General features: G+C 37.1%; 1 protein-coding gene across 1 annotated transcript in view; it reads right to left on the bottom strand.

The window, feature by feature from the left end:
- Positions 1-14,653, bottom strand: part of CTNNA3 (catenin alpha 3) — a 1,728,069-nt gene that overhangs the window by 776,775 nt on the left and 936,641 nt on the right. The window contains exon 9 of the mRNA XM_061197871.1: positions 6,711-6,791. Within this exon, the coding sequence (XP_061053854.1) occupies positions 6,711-6,791 (81 nt within the window). The remainder of the gene's footprint in view (positions 1-6,710; positions 6,792-14,653) is intronic.

Raw genomic sequence — 14,653 nt, 5'->3', positions numbered from 1 at the left:
TAAAGCAAATGCTAACAGCCATAAAAGGGGAAATCGACAGTAACACAATCACAGTAGGGGACTTGTAACACCCCATTTTCACCAATGGACAGATCATCCAAAATGGAAATAAATAAGGAAACACAAGCTTTAAATGATACATTAAACAAGATGGACTTAATTGATATTTATAGGACATTCCATCAAAAAACAACAGAATATACTTTCTTCTCAAGTGCTCATGGAACATTCTCCAGGATAGATCATACCTTGGGTCACAAATCAAGCCTTGGTAAATTTAAGAAAATTGAAGTCGTATCAAGTACCTTTTCTGACCACAATGCTATGAGACTAGATATCAATTACAGGAAAAAATCTGTGAAAAATACAAACACATGGAGGCTAAACAACACACTACTAAATAACCAAGAGATCACTGAAGAAATCAAAGAGGAAATCAAAAAATACCTAGAAACAAATGAAAATGAAAACACAATGACCCAAAACCTATGGGATGCAGCAAAAGCAGTTCTAAGAGGGAAGTTGATAGCAATACAATCTTACCTCAAGAAATAAGAAACATCTCAAATAAACAACCTAACCTTACACCTAAAGCAATTAGAGGAAGAAGAACAGAAAAACCCCAAAGTTAGCAGAAAGAAAGAAATCATAAAGATCAGATCAGAAATAAATGAAAAAGAAATGAAGGAAATGATAGCAAACATCAATAAAGCTAAAAGCTGGTTCTTTGTGAAGATAAACAAAATGGATAAACCATTGGCCAGACTCATCAAGAAAAAAAGGGAGAAGACTCAAATCAATAGAATTAGAAATGAAAAAGGAGAAGCAACAACTGACACTGCAGAAATACAAAGGATCATGAGAGATTACTACAAGCAACTATATGTCAATGGACAACCTGGAAGAAATGGACAAATTTTAGAAAAGCACAACCTTCCGAGACTGAACCAGGAAGAAATAGAAAATATAAACAGACCAATCACAAGCACTGAAATTGAGACTGTGATGGAAAATCTTCCAACAAACAAAAGCCCAGGACCAGAAGGCTTCACAAGCAAATTCTATCAAACATTTAGAGAAGAGCTAACACCTATCCTTCTCAAACTCTTCCAAAATATAGCAGAGGGAGGAACACTCCCAAACTCATTCTACGAGGCCACCATCACCCTGATACCAAAACCAGACAAAGATGTCACAAAGAAAGAAAACTACAGGCCAATATCACTGATGAACATAGATGCAAAAATCCTCAACAAAATACTAGCAAACAGAATCCAACAGCACATTAAAAAGGATCATTCACCATGTACAAGTGGGGCTTATCCCAGGAATGCAAGGATTCTTTAATATACGCAAATCAATCAATGTGATAAAACATATTAACAAAGTGAAGGAGAAAAACCATATGATCATCTCAATAGATGCAGGAAAAGCTTTTGACAAAATTCAACACCCATTTATGATAAAAACCCTCCAGAAAGTAGGCATACAGGGAACTTACCTCAACATAATAAAGGCCATATATGACAAACCCACAGCCAACATCGTTCTCAATGGTGAAAAACTGAAACCATTTCCATTAAGATCAGGAACAAGACAAGGTGGCCCACTCTCACCACTATTATTCAACGTAGTTTTGGAAGTTTTAGCCACAGCAATCAGAGAAGAAAATGAAATGAAAGGAATCCCAATTGGAAAAGAAGTAAAGCTGTCACTGTTTGCAGATGACATGATACTATACACAGAGAATCCTAAAGATGCTACCAAAAAACTACTAGAGTTAATCAATGAATTTGGTAAAGTAACAGGATACAAAATTAATGCACAGAAATCTCTTGCATTCCTACACACTAATGATGAAAAATCAGAAAGAGAATTTAAGGAAACACTCCCATTTACCTTTGCAAGAAAAAGAATAAAATACCCAGGAATAAACCTACCTATGGAGACAAAAGACCTGTATGCAGAAAACTATAAGACACTGATGAAAGAAATGAAAGATGATACAAACAGATGGAGAGATATACCATGCTCTTGGATTGGAAGAATCAACATTGTGAAAATGACTATGCTACCCAAAGCAATCTACAGATTCAATGCAATCCCTATCAAAGTACCAATAGCATTTTTCATAGAACTAGGACAAAAAATTTCACAATTTGTATTGAAACACAAAAGACCCCGAATAGCCAAAGCAATCTTGAGAAAGAAATACGGAGCTGGAGGAATCAGGCTCCCTAACTTCAGACTATACTACAAAGCTACAGTAATCAAGACAGTATGGTACTGGCACAAAAACAGAAATATAGATCAATGGAACAGGATAGAAAGCCCAGAGATGAACCCACACACATATGGTCACCTTATCTTTGATACAGGAGGCAAGAATATACACTGGAGAAAAGACAGTCTCTTCAATAAGTGGTGCTAGGAAAACTGGATAGCTACATGTAAAAGAATGAAATTAGAACACTCCCTAACACCGTTCACAAAAATAAACTCAAAATGGATTAAAGACCTAATTGTAAGGCCAGACACTATAAAACTCTTAGAGAAAAACATAGGGAGAACACTCTATGACATAAATCACAGCAAGATCCTTTATGAACCACCTCCTAGAGTAATGGAAATAAAAACAAAAATAAACAAATGGGACCTAATGAAACTTAAAAGCTTTTGCACAGCAAAGGAAACCATAAACAAGACCAAAAGACAACCCTCAGAATGGGAGAAAATATTTGCAAATGAAGCAACTGACAAAGGATTAATCTTCAAAATTTACAAGCAGCTCATGCAGCTCAATATTAAAAAAACATATAATCCAATCCAAAAATGGGCAGAAGACCTAAATAGACATTTCTCCAAAGAAGATATACAGATTGCCAACAAACACATGAAAGGATGCTCAATATCACTAATCATTAGAGAAATGCAAATCAAAACTACAATGAGGTATCACTTCACACCAGTCAGAATGGCCATCATCAAAAACTCTACAAACAATAAATGCTGGAGAAGGTATGGAGAAAAGGGAATCCTCTTGCACTGTTGGTGGGAATGTAAATTGATACAGTCACTATGGAGAACAGTATGGAGGTTCCTCAAAAAACTACAAATAGAACTACCATATGACCCAGCAATCCCACTGTTGGGTATATACCCTGAGAAAACCATAATTCAAAAAGAGTCATGTACTGCAATGCTCACTGCAGCTCTATTTACAATAGCCAGGACATGGAAGCAACCTACGTGTCCATCGACAGATGAATGGATAAAGAAGATGTGGCACATACATACAGTGGAATATAACTCAGCCATAAAAAGAAACGAAATTGAGTTATTTGTAGTGAGATGGAGGGACCTAGAACCTGTCATACAGAGTGAAGTAAGTCAGAAAGACAAAAACAAATATCATATGCTAACACATATATATGGAATCTAAAAAAAAAAAAAAATGGTTCTGAAGAACCTAGGGGCAGGACAGGAATAAAGACTCAGACGTAGAGAATGGACTTGAGGACACGGGGAGGGGGAAGGGTAAGCTGGGATGAAGTGAGAGAGTAGCATTGACATATATACACTACCAAATGTAAAATAGATAGCTAGTGGGAAGCAGCCACATAGCACAGGGAGATCAGCTCTGTGCTTTGTGACCACCTAGAGGGGTGGGATAGGGAGGGTGGGAGGGAGACGCAAGAGGGAGGAGATATGGGGATATACGTATATGTATAGCAGATTAACTTTGTTATAAAGCAGAAACTAAGACACCATTGTAAAGCAATTATACTCCAATAAAGATGTAAAAAAAATTAAATTATAAAATAAATAAAGTTTATAGCAAAATAAAAAAAAAATTATGAGGATTAAGTTGGTGCCTAATTATAGAAATTCTGAAACACAATGCCAAGGACTTTTGTCTTTGCTTTCTAATGCAACAGGCAATGAAGTCACAGAGCAAGAAAAGACAATTTGTTTATTTGAAACAAAAAAACAGTAAATTACCTGTAGGACATTCATGTTATTACCCCAAAATGTATAATTTGCTTCTTCCCAGCTATGTTTAAGAAATCTATCTCATTCCTCACAGATGAAGTCCATTGATTCTCTGAGCTAAAATGCTTCTGTGTTGCCAATGGACAAGCCATGGGTAAGCAAAGGAATTAAGATGAATGAGCAGGGAGATAGCTTTGTTTGTTTTTTACCTACTAAAAACAAACAAACAAACACAGATCTAGAACAAGAAAAGAACATTAAATATTCCAACGAAAAACACTGTACGGATAGGGACTTTCTCCTTCCTGTGTGAAAAGTACAGTACATAGAGGGTGCTTAAAACAAACTGCTTAATAAATTTTGCAAGAAGAGGTGGAGATGACTCATGTTGTTTAAACTAGTTTGTATTATTGCCACAAGCATAAACATCAGGATGGAAAATGAAGTTCTTGGGAAGGCAAGTGAGGATACTGAGAACAAATCATAGCAACTACCTCAACTCACACGGAAGACCATGGATGTCTCCAAAGACAGCTCCTAACAATCCCATCTTCCTATAGACACATGCCACTTTTCCCATAAGAGATAGTGCTTTTACTTTGTCCTGTAGACCTGGAGCAGGGTTTGTAGTATTCTGATCTATAGAATGCAGAGGCAAAAACATCCTAGTGACTTTGGAGCTCAGGCATTAAGAAAGCCTGTCAACTTCCATCTCTCCTTTCTTGGAGCCTTGAACCAACATGTAAGAAATCCAGGCTCCCCTGATAAAGAGAAAAGCCACATGAATGGGGGCCTTAGGGGATTAGACACCACCTGGAGAGAGAGAAAAAGAAGAAGAACTGAGGCCTCAAATACCAAGCCCTGAACCCGGACACCATTTGAACTACCACTACCTGCGAGACCACAAGTGAAAATACTACAGAAATGGACCCCCTAACAGCCCCACCCGCACCCCAGCCAACCCATGGAATCATGAAACAGTAAAATGGTTGCTATTGTTTATGGTGGTTTGTTAAGCAGCAATACTTAACCAAAAAAATGAAGATGTGACCTGTGAAACCACAGGGAATTTTCATAACTCTGGAACACAGTAGTTCTCTAGGAGCTAGAAACATCCTCTTACTATGAAGAAAAGTATTAGTAATCCCCTTGCTGTTTCTCTGTCTCACTGATGATGTGAGGTGGAAATCAGAGTAGGATTGCAAGATGAAATACAAGATTCCTGGTTAAATTTGAATTTCAGATCAACACAACCATTTTTTATACATAATTATGTTCCCATGCAATATTTGTTTGCCGTTAATCTGAAATTTAACTGGTCATCCTGTACTTTGATTTGCTAAATCTGGTAATCCTACACACAAAGGATTGCTTTATTTTAACTTTTTTTTAAGAAAAATAATGATTCCAAAAGCTTTGGAGGTATAAATGTACATCAGGTCTTTGTGCATAACTTTATTGAAGGAAATCTAGAGGGATGAGACCAGAATGAAAGACACAGTTGTTAATAGCTCATAGTAACAACTTTTCCAAGTCTTGGGAGGAGCAGATGGGGTAGAAATACTGAAGAAGGTAGAGAATGAAAGTCGTACAACTAACAGGGAGGACAGTCCTGAGGGTGAGAGTTCCTGAAGTGGGTGTAGGTTATGACTGGGTGTAGGTTCAGTCCCCTTCCTCCTTAGATGGGCCACCTCACTACACTAACCTGCTTTCTCATCTGCATCATGAGACAGGTTGTGCTAAGTTCCTTCCAACTCTTACATTCCATGATTTTAAGTGCTGACAGTAGAAAGAGAATTCCAATTAAGGCCATAAAGTTGAGAAATTGGAATTTTCCCAGCCTTCAAAATTGTGCTTTTACACAGCTAATATTACCTGGCTGGGGATCCCTATTTATTCCACTTCCAAATCTACTTCTGAATTAAAACATTGCTCAGGCCATTTTGCTAAATCTTCCCATTAAACTACAATAATATATTGCATTAATAGTTTATGGTTGAAAAGTTTTTGCCCCACTTTTATGTGTTAATAGTGACCAAGTTAAAGCTGTACATGAAAAAGAACTCCGGTTATTAAATAGTGGAAAGGAATGGAAAGCAAAGGTTTTTGAAAATAGCTAAATCTTCATATTTCTGGAGGAAAAAATTTGAACTTGTGGCATAACACTAGACTTCTAAATTATTTAATGAAATCCTTTCTAATCCTATGTTCCTGATGACCTAAGGTTAAAAGTAGCCTTAACTTAAACAGAAACTAATTTTTGAAGCATCCTGAAAAGAGTTAGAAGGGGAAATTGGTAGGGTCTCTTAATTGCTAACTGTTTGCTCTAAGCATTTGGATAATAAACTCAGTTTTTAATGTAATAGAATCAATTTACCAACATTCTCTAAAAATTTACTATGTACCAGGCACTCAGAGGCATTTCAGCCCTATCGTGTGTTATTAATTCCATTTTATAGGTTCAGAGAGGCTCAGAAAGGTGAAATCTGTTCCTGAGATCACACAGATGATGATAGCAGGGCCAGCATTTGAATGTAACTCTTCCTAATATTAAGCCACTTTCTTCTATTTTACGTTTGCCACAAAAACAGTTGAGGTATGTAAATGTGGAAAGTATATATTTATTGTTCTTGTTTTGTGTTCTAAATTAATTTAAAAAGAAGAAAAAAAGGTTCTTTTTGCTTGGTGTTTGTCTCCACGTTTCTCTTCTCACTCACCTGTCTGCGAAGGTCTCTTGTCTTCTTGCACATGTTTTCTATTGCAATATTCAAGGTATTACTCCTTTCCTTTTTTCCAGTCTGCAAGGGAGAAAAAAAAAGTGGCATAAGCAATGGTATCAAATTACTCTTTATCACTTAGCAATTTGCTTTCTAAATTTCCTGAAAATAACAGCTTGAAAATTCAAGAATAGGTCTCAAAACTGCTATGATATTGCATATGATTCATGAGTACTTCACTTACGAGTAAGTCAAATGTTGATTAAAGTTCACATTATTTTCTTCTTTAAGCTTCTGTAATATTTCTGATATAGTGCTGGGCTGCATTCAGTATGGCAGTAGGCAGAGCATTATCTCCAAGAAACCCTGATCTTCACTCTTTACAAGTCGACTCTTTAACCACTAAGCATGCAATTAGCTTAAAAGCATTAGATGCCCAATTTGTCAACTTCCGTGGGAGTTTCTGAAGTCATTTTCATGGTGTATTGTGTAAGTTATGCAGAGCCATATTGGAGTTTTGCTAACACTAAATAAAATATGCAGTGCAAATTCATACAATTTGCAAAAGTTGACCACAATTTTAGCTGACAATATTCCAAGAACAAATTGTTTCAAGTAAAAACTGGACGCTGTTTTTGGCTCTTTGAGATAATTTGTGCAGCACCTTTAAGCAGAACAGTTCTCTCTGTTATAGCCTTAACCTAAATCTTTAGGCTATTAATCACACTGAGAGTCACCTTGGTTGGTATTTTCTACATATTACTTTTGTGGGAGACAACCGAATTGAATCTAATCATACTTTTTCAGTGATATCTTATATAAAAGAGACTGAAAAAAATCATTATGTGATTCACCTCTAGGAATATTGCTACCATTTAAAATAATAAACTGAAAGAGCTCTTTAGAGGAGAACTTGAAAATCAGGAAGGCAAGTTTTAAGCAGCTGATACCTGAGGGAGTTTATAGTATGGACCCTATGAAGAGGGACATTGAAACAAAGTATAGACCATTAGGCAGCATGCCAGACACTACTCCCAATGGCTAAACTCACACATAAATCCATACCATCAGTGGAAAGACTCCTTTAAAAGAAATTCAAGACCATCTATTCTCTATCCTAATCTATGTTTTTAGTCCTATCTTCTGCCACATCTTCTCAAGTACTATCCTTTACAGTAACAATATTTCTATACATTTCTCTCTTCTCCCAAGTTCTTACATATAATGTACCTTTGACTACAGCAAATGTCTCCCGAAATAACTCCCTATTAAAATCCTACCTGTTTCTCAATGGTTTCCACGCAGAGTTACCCCCAACAACTCTGCTCAAAAGTAAACCCTCACCTCTCCTTTTCCAATAGCATTTTGAAAATTTCCTAAAATGCTCATTGAGTTTCTGTACATGTTCATCGCCTTTATGATATTGTTAAAATCTTGATGTTGGCAAGTATATCTTAATTTTTTTTTTTATTCCTGAAAGTAATGTGTATAGAACTTATTAAATAGTGTTGACTAGTTTATAAATGAACAACTTGATTCAAAACACAACATAGTTTTATTAAGAACCTACTAGATTCTGGAAGAGATTTTAGCATCTGCTCAAGGCACAGCTAAATCCTCTACTAGCTGAGGTTGTTGGTACCCACCTAAACTTCAGTTAGACCTAGTTTTTCTCAGCAGTAGCATTAATGATATTTATGATTGGAAAGTCACCATCATCTGAGCCCATCCTGTACACTGCAAGATGTGTGGCATCCAGGGACCCCTGTCTACTAAATTCCAATAACAATGCCCAGGCACTATGAGAGACAAAAATTGACCCCACGCATCTCCAGATACCTCCTAAGGGGAAACACCGTAGAGGGCTATTAAGTCCTTTACCACATTTTCTTTTTCTTTTTTTTTTTTTTTTTTTTTTAAACATCTTTATTGAAGTATAATTGCTTTACAATGGTGTGTTAGCTTCTGCTTTACAACAAAGTGAATCAGTTATACATATACATATGTTCCCATATCTCTTCCCTCTTGCATCTCCCTCCCTCCCACCCTCCCTATCCCACCCCTCTAGGTGGTCACAAAGCACCGAGCTGATCTCCCTGTGCTATGCGGCTGCTTCCCACTAGCTATCTATTTTACATTTGGTAGTGTATATATGTCCATGACACTCTCTCACCCTGTCACATCTCACCCCTCCCCCTCCCCATATCCTCAAGTCCATTCTCTAGTAGGTCTGTGTCTTTATTCCCATCTTGCCACTAGGTTCTTCATGACCTTTTTTTTTTTCCCTTAGATTCCATATATATGTGTTAGACCACATTTTCTTTTTGAGAGTGAGTGTGCAACATGTGCATGATGGAGACTGTGTCTAGTGAAGGAAGTGGGGAGAAGAGGAAGGGAGGAATAGGAGAGAGAAATAAAATTCTGAATGTCAGAGTAATAAAGCAATGGTAGCAATTACTCAGATTGCCACCGATACACAACGGGCTGTAAGACAGGTTCTCATTTTACCTAAAGAATCTATCCCTTATTCTCCAGTTTAAGGCAGTGGTAGCTCTTGGTTGTCTCTTTCCACTTCACAAAAGCAGAGACAGTCAAAAGGAGGCAGGAGTAGGACAGACAAAGAGACACTTCCCACCTCCAACACACACAAAGCATCAGGAATAATATGAAAGACTTCTGTTGAGCTGGTCGTAAAAACTCAATAGTTTCTGTGATGTGATTCATCAGAACAACTAAAAGATGTCAACCTTCGCGGAGCTAACAGCAATGGCATAGAAAACTTTAATAAAGGATGACAGGGGGTGACAGCATGAAGAGATTAAATAAGGACTATAAAGATGATTTCCTAATTTCTACGCAGAGCTTCACCTTAGTTTAAAAGGTTTCATTGGGTCAAAGACATTTTGTTCTCCAGGTAATAAAAGAAAGTCACTCTCATTTCAAGAAGTATACAGTTTTCCCTTCTCTCTTGCCTGCCGCTCCACCTCCCTCCCCCACCTTTCTTTTTTTTCACCCCCAGATTTTTACTGGGTCCTTGCTCTATTTATCCAGATGTATTTGGCTCAGTCAAGCCATTTTATGCCTTTTTATTACTTTTGCATGGCATAAAAATAAATAAAGCAAGGAGAAATAGCCCCATCCTGCTTAAAAGCCCTCATTCCTTCTGTTTTCAAAGCCTTAACAAATCATCAAGCAATGAGCTAGGACTGAAGGTGAATTCTGTGTGCTGAGGTAAGGGACAAAAAGGGCAGGATACTAAAACATAACCACAGATAACAGTCAGAGCCTGCCTACATTTGCTCAGAAGAGAAGATGCTCCTCAAAGGAAGCCGTAACAGAAGCCATCATTAGGTCAGCATAGCCCTGCTAATGGAAAAGGTACCACTTACAGTAAAGGGCGGGGGCAAAAAAACTCAGAAAACACGGTACAGATCAGCACTGTATAGGGAAAGCAATCACATTCTTCATCAGTAAATAAACTGCCAGGAAAAGCTATATTGAAAAGAACAGTTCTGAGTATAGACTTCATTCAATGACATCTCATTAAAATTATTATTGAATATTTTAAAAACTGTCCCAATGTGATCCAGACTTATAATCTTAACTATGAGTCTTTCCATGAATTCTGCCTCACCATTGCTCCCATATAACTATCACAGTTAACGGCACTCTCTCATGTGGTTCCCTAAAGCTGCCCACACGTTTGGAAAAAGTCACTTTATAAATAAACTCTTCTTGAGTTATCCGAATTTGAGTGTTCCATCTGTTTCCTGTTGGGACCCTGCTGGAGAACTTTCTAATACTGGGTTGTCCAATATGATAGCTACCAGTCATATGTGGCTATTCAAATTTAAATGTAAATTAATTAAAATTAAATAGCATTAAAAATTCAATTCCTCAGTTTCTTAATTTAAAGTGAGCAATCGCCACATGTGTCTAGTGGCTACTGTACTGTACAGCACAGATACAGAATACTTATCTCAGAAAGACGTATTAAACAGCACTGTTCTAAAACATATCTTTGTTTATTCAAATGTATAATGAGTTCCTACTTTTACATAAGTACCTTTTACTTGAGAATAAAATAATGAGCAAGAAACAAACAAAATCCCAACCCTCAAGATGTTTACTAAAGAAAATTGAGATCTAATTCTGTCCCTTTTTTGTTCTAAAAATCTTCACTGTATTCCCACTGCTAATGGAATTAAGAACAAACTCTTGATCATAGTGTTCAAGGCCCCACAGGATCTACTCCCATATTTATTCATCAAACATTAATGAGATACCTTAATGGATCTTTTATTTTCTAGGCTATACAATCACAACTTGGGAACTCACAACAGGTGAGTGACAGACAGATCTTTATTTCAAACACATCAGTCTGGCTGGAGTCTGCACAATGTATCTGAGGAGATTAAGAACAGAGACACGCCAAAAAGTTAGACAGTTCCAGCAAGAGCCCACAGGAGAGATGAAAAGTGTGAAAATTCATGCAATGGCAGTCATGAAACCAAGCAGGACCCTGTGGGGCTCCTGGGCATGGAAGCCTTTCTGTGTCTCCTGTTTCTTGTTTGTAGGGAATAGATTCCAGCCTCCATGAGCTTCCCTGATTTCCCAAGGGCAGATTCAAACAGTTGCTAATCAGGGAAGGGATGCGATGCGGAGACAAGGGAGGAGCAGTCAAGAAACAATAGAGCAGCCTTGGGGCAGGGTCCTGGTTCCCTCTCAAGGGATACACATAACAATATCTTTCAGCTCTTCTGCAGAACTAAAACCCCTACTAAAGGGAAGATGTTCCATAGAGAAGGTCACAGTTTGATAACCTAGAGAAACTCATCAGGAGGCCACCTGAGGCCAGATTAAAGGAACCAGAGAAGCTCATTAGGAGACCATGTGAGGCCAGATTAAAGGAGTGCAGGCCCTGCACACACCCTGATCCTTATCAGCAACTCTGCCCTTGAACCATTGCTATAAACCTCCTCACCAAATCCCTCCCAGTTGGGACACACGGTTTTGAGAGGCACAAGCCCACTGTGGCCCCCTTTGCCTGGCAAAGCAACAAAGCTATTCTTTTCTACTCCACCCAAAACTCTGTCTCTAAGATTCAATTCAGCACTGGTGCACAGAGGCTGAGTTTTCAGCATCAGTCAGGATGAAGATAATAGACTTAAGGACTCTGAATGAGTAATCTGGGTAGGATGACACTGGCAGATGCTGGCAAGTGAAGAAGAGAGAACAATCTCTCTCACTAGACTTTACAGTCCTTGAGGGAGAGAAACTTTGCACATGTAATTTATCCCTCATAGCATCCAGCACAGTGCTTTGCACATAGTAGGAGCTCAGAAGTTATTTGTTGAATAAATAGAGGAAAGAAAGGTTGGATAATCTTTGGCAAACCTTTGGCAAATCTCATAACATTTCTAGACCTTATTTTTCACACCCATAAAATGAAGGTTTGTCCCAAATTGTTCCCATATTTCTAACTCATATTCTATGAAAGGGTCATGTTCTCTTTTAAAAATTATAGAACAATCTGTTACTTTTATTGTACAATATCTTGCATAAACAGCTGTTAAAAATGTGTTGGAAACATGCATGCATAATATAAATCTGCATTGGTACAAATAAAAGAAGACTTTTGAACTAGGAAGGCCACGATGCTGACCTTACAAAAACTAGGAAGTCTCAAATACTATGGCATGAGGTTTAAAGCAAATGAAAATTTATCTAATTCACAGTCAAAAGAAAATGTTATCAGTGCAGAGAGGAGCTCTGTATGGAGTTTAAAAAGCAAGAAAAAAAATGTTTTTGTTGTTATTTTGTTATGTTTTCTGTTTTTGTTTTTTAAATGTGTGCCATTTTATTCAACCTTTTAAAATGACACATTTCCCTTTAAATGGGAAATCTTTATTTCATGGTAAATATGAATTCTGATGCCCTTAAATTAGTTCCTCTCTACAGAAATAGCTTTAAAAATATTTTATGTTTAACACATAGCAGAGGCACAGATTCTAGTCCACATTTTTTGGGCATGAAAGACATACAAACAGACAAACATAAATGAAAAATGAATTATCTTCTAGACTGCCACTGTACTGAGTGGCATGTCAGGAAAACTTCTTAACATGGTATCCTAAAAAATCTTTCTGAAGCAAGGTTTGTGCTATGAAAATGAAATTAAAACAAACAAAAAATTAACTCTGAGATTTGAAATAAGGTTTTTAAAAATAACTTCATAAGAACAGAATGACTTAGCTATCAAGGGAAATAGGTTGACGATTTCAAGTGTCTTGAACTTTCATATCGTTTGGGAAAGTACAATGCCACCCCAAGTAGCTGCCTGCTGGGGTGGAAATGGAAGTCAATGAGTGGAAACCAACTTTGTTAAATGTCTGCCACAGCTAAGTATCTTACATGTATCTCCTCAAATGCCATTCGCCATAACTCTTCACACATTTGCGCATGAAGACACTGAAGCTCAGTAAGTTTAAATACTTACCCCAGGAGGAAACACAGTAAGTGGTAGGATCAAACTGAACTGAGTCTAATCTCATACTTTATCCACCATACTTGAATGAGCAGTAACTTAAACCCAAATTAATGTTTTATATAAATTTATATCTTAAAAATAATGAGCAGAGTAGCATACAAGTTTGTGGAGTCAGTTAAAATTGTTTGAATCTGTGGCTTGATGGCTTTGTGTCCTTGGACAATTAATCTCTCAAAGTTTTAGTTTCCTTACCAATAAAATGAAGATAATATAGGGTTACTCTAAGGAATAAAGAGATGAAGGATGTACACGTTATAGCAAATAGTAAGGGCTCAAGACATGTCAGCAGTTATTACTGTATTTATCAAGAATGGCACCATTGTTACTAACACTTGCATTTCCTCAACTACACCAGCCAGCTAATTTCCCTATGCTTTTCAAAACACTAAACCTTTATCTTGGAATGCCCTAATCAGTTCTCTTTCAACAGGAAATTTCTTAATTCATAACTCAAACTCAGTCCAAGCGCCTCAGTCATCTTTTCTGACTCTCCTCAATCTAAAATGCACAATAAAAAAAAATAAGACATAAAAATAAGAACCCCTCTCATCTGTTTTTCCACTGATTTCTCCACATATTTTAATTATAGTACCTGTGAAACTTCTTGTCATCTTTTATTTACACTCTGACTCATCTTTTAAATTGCCAAGTCTGTAATCTTAGTATCTACTCAGTGTTCGGCACTCAGTTAATGGCTGTGGATGAAATACATAGATGGAAAAATGGTTAACCACATTTTTATTATAGTAAATAATAATCAAATAGTTTTATTAATAAAAATTATTATTTATCTTTTTTAAAAAAGTAATTAACAATCATCCTGTTAACTGTCAAATATTTTATTCAATCAGTGTTTTTGTTCAAAGACTATTACCATTACTCCTTACAAGAAGGTACAACATAAACTTGGTGTGAGGATGAAACTAATATGTGGATCAGAAAATGGGAGTTTTGAAATAAGCAACCTGTGTGACCTTAACTAAGTTGAATCCCCTCTCTTGTCCTTATTCTTCGCATCTGTAAAAGAAGGCCATGAGACTAAATGATCTCCAGAGTCCCTCCTAGCTCTTAGAACAAGAGGTGCTAGAGTTCTCTGTTGATATATAGTCTAATAAGTGTCTAGTCAAGCACTGAGAACGTGACACTGCAGCCTGGTGCATGTGTTCTCAGACCAGAGATGCCTATGCCAGATCCCATGATTTCAACAGATATACCCCAAGCATGACAGCAACATTTGTGGGTTTGCACTGCAATAACATTCAAATTGTTTTACTGGTGATGTTCCTCACCTCCTTTGAATCTCAGAGATGGATATAAACCATGGCCTTCTCCTTTAACGATGTTGCCATGGAAAATCAGTCATACATATGTGCAAGCGCAGAGGCAAAGATCC

Source organism: Eubalaena glacialis, chromosome 1 (assembly GCF_028564815.1).
Source record: "Eubalaena glacialis isolate mEubGla1 chromosome 1, mEubGla1.1.hap2.+ XY, whole genome shotgun sequence".
Taxonomy (NCBI): Eukaryota; Metazoa; Chordata; class Mammalia; order Artiodactyla; family Balaenidae; genus Eubalaena; species Eubalaena glacialis.
Note: the sequence above shows the minus strand (reverse complement) of the source record. Positions and strands in the feature narration are given on the sequence as shown.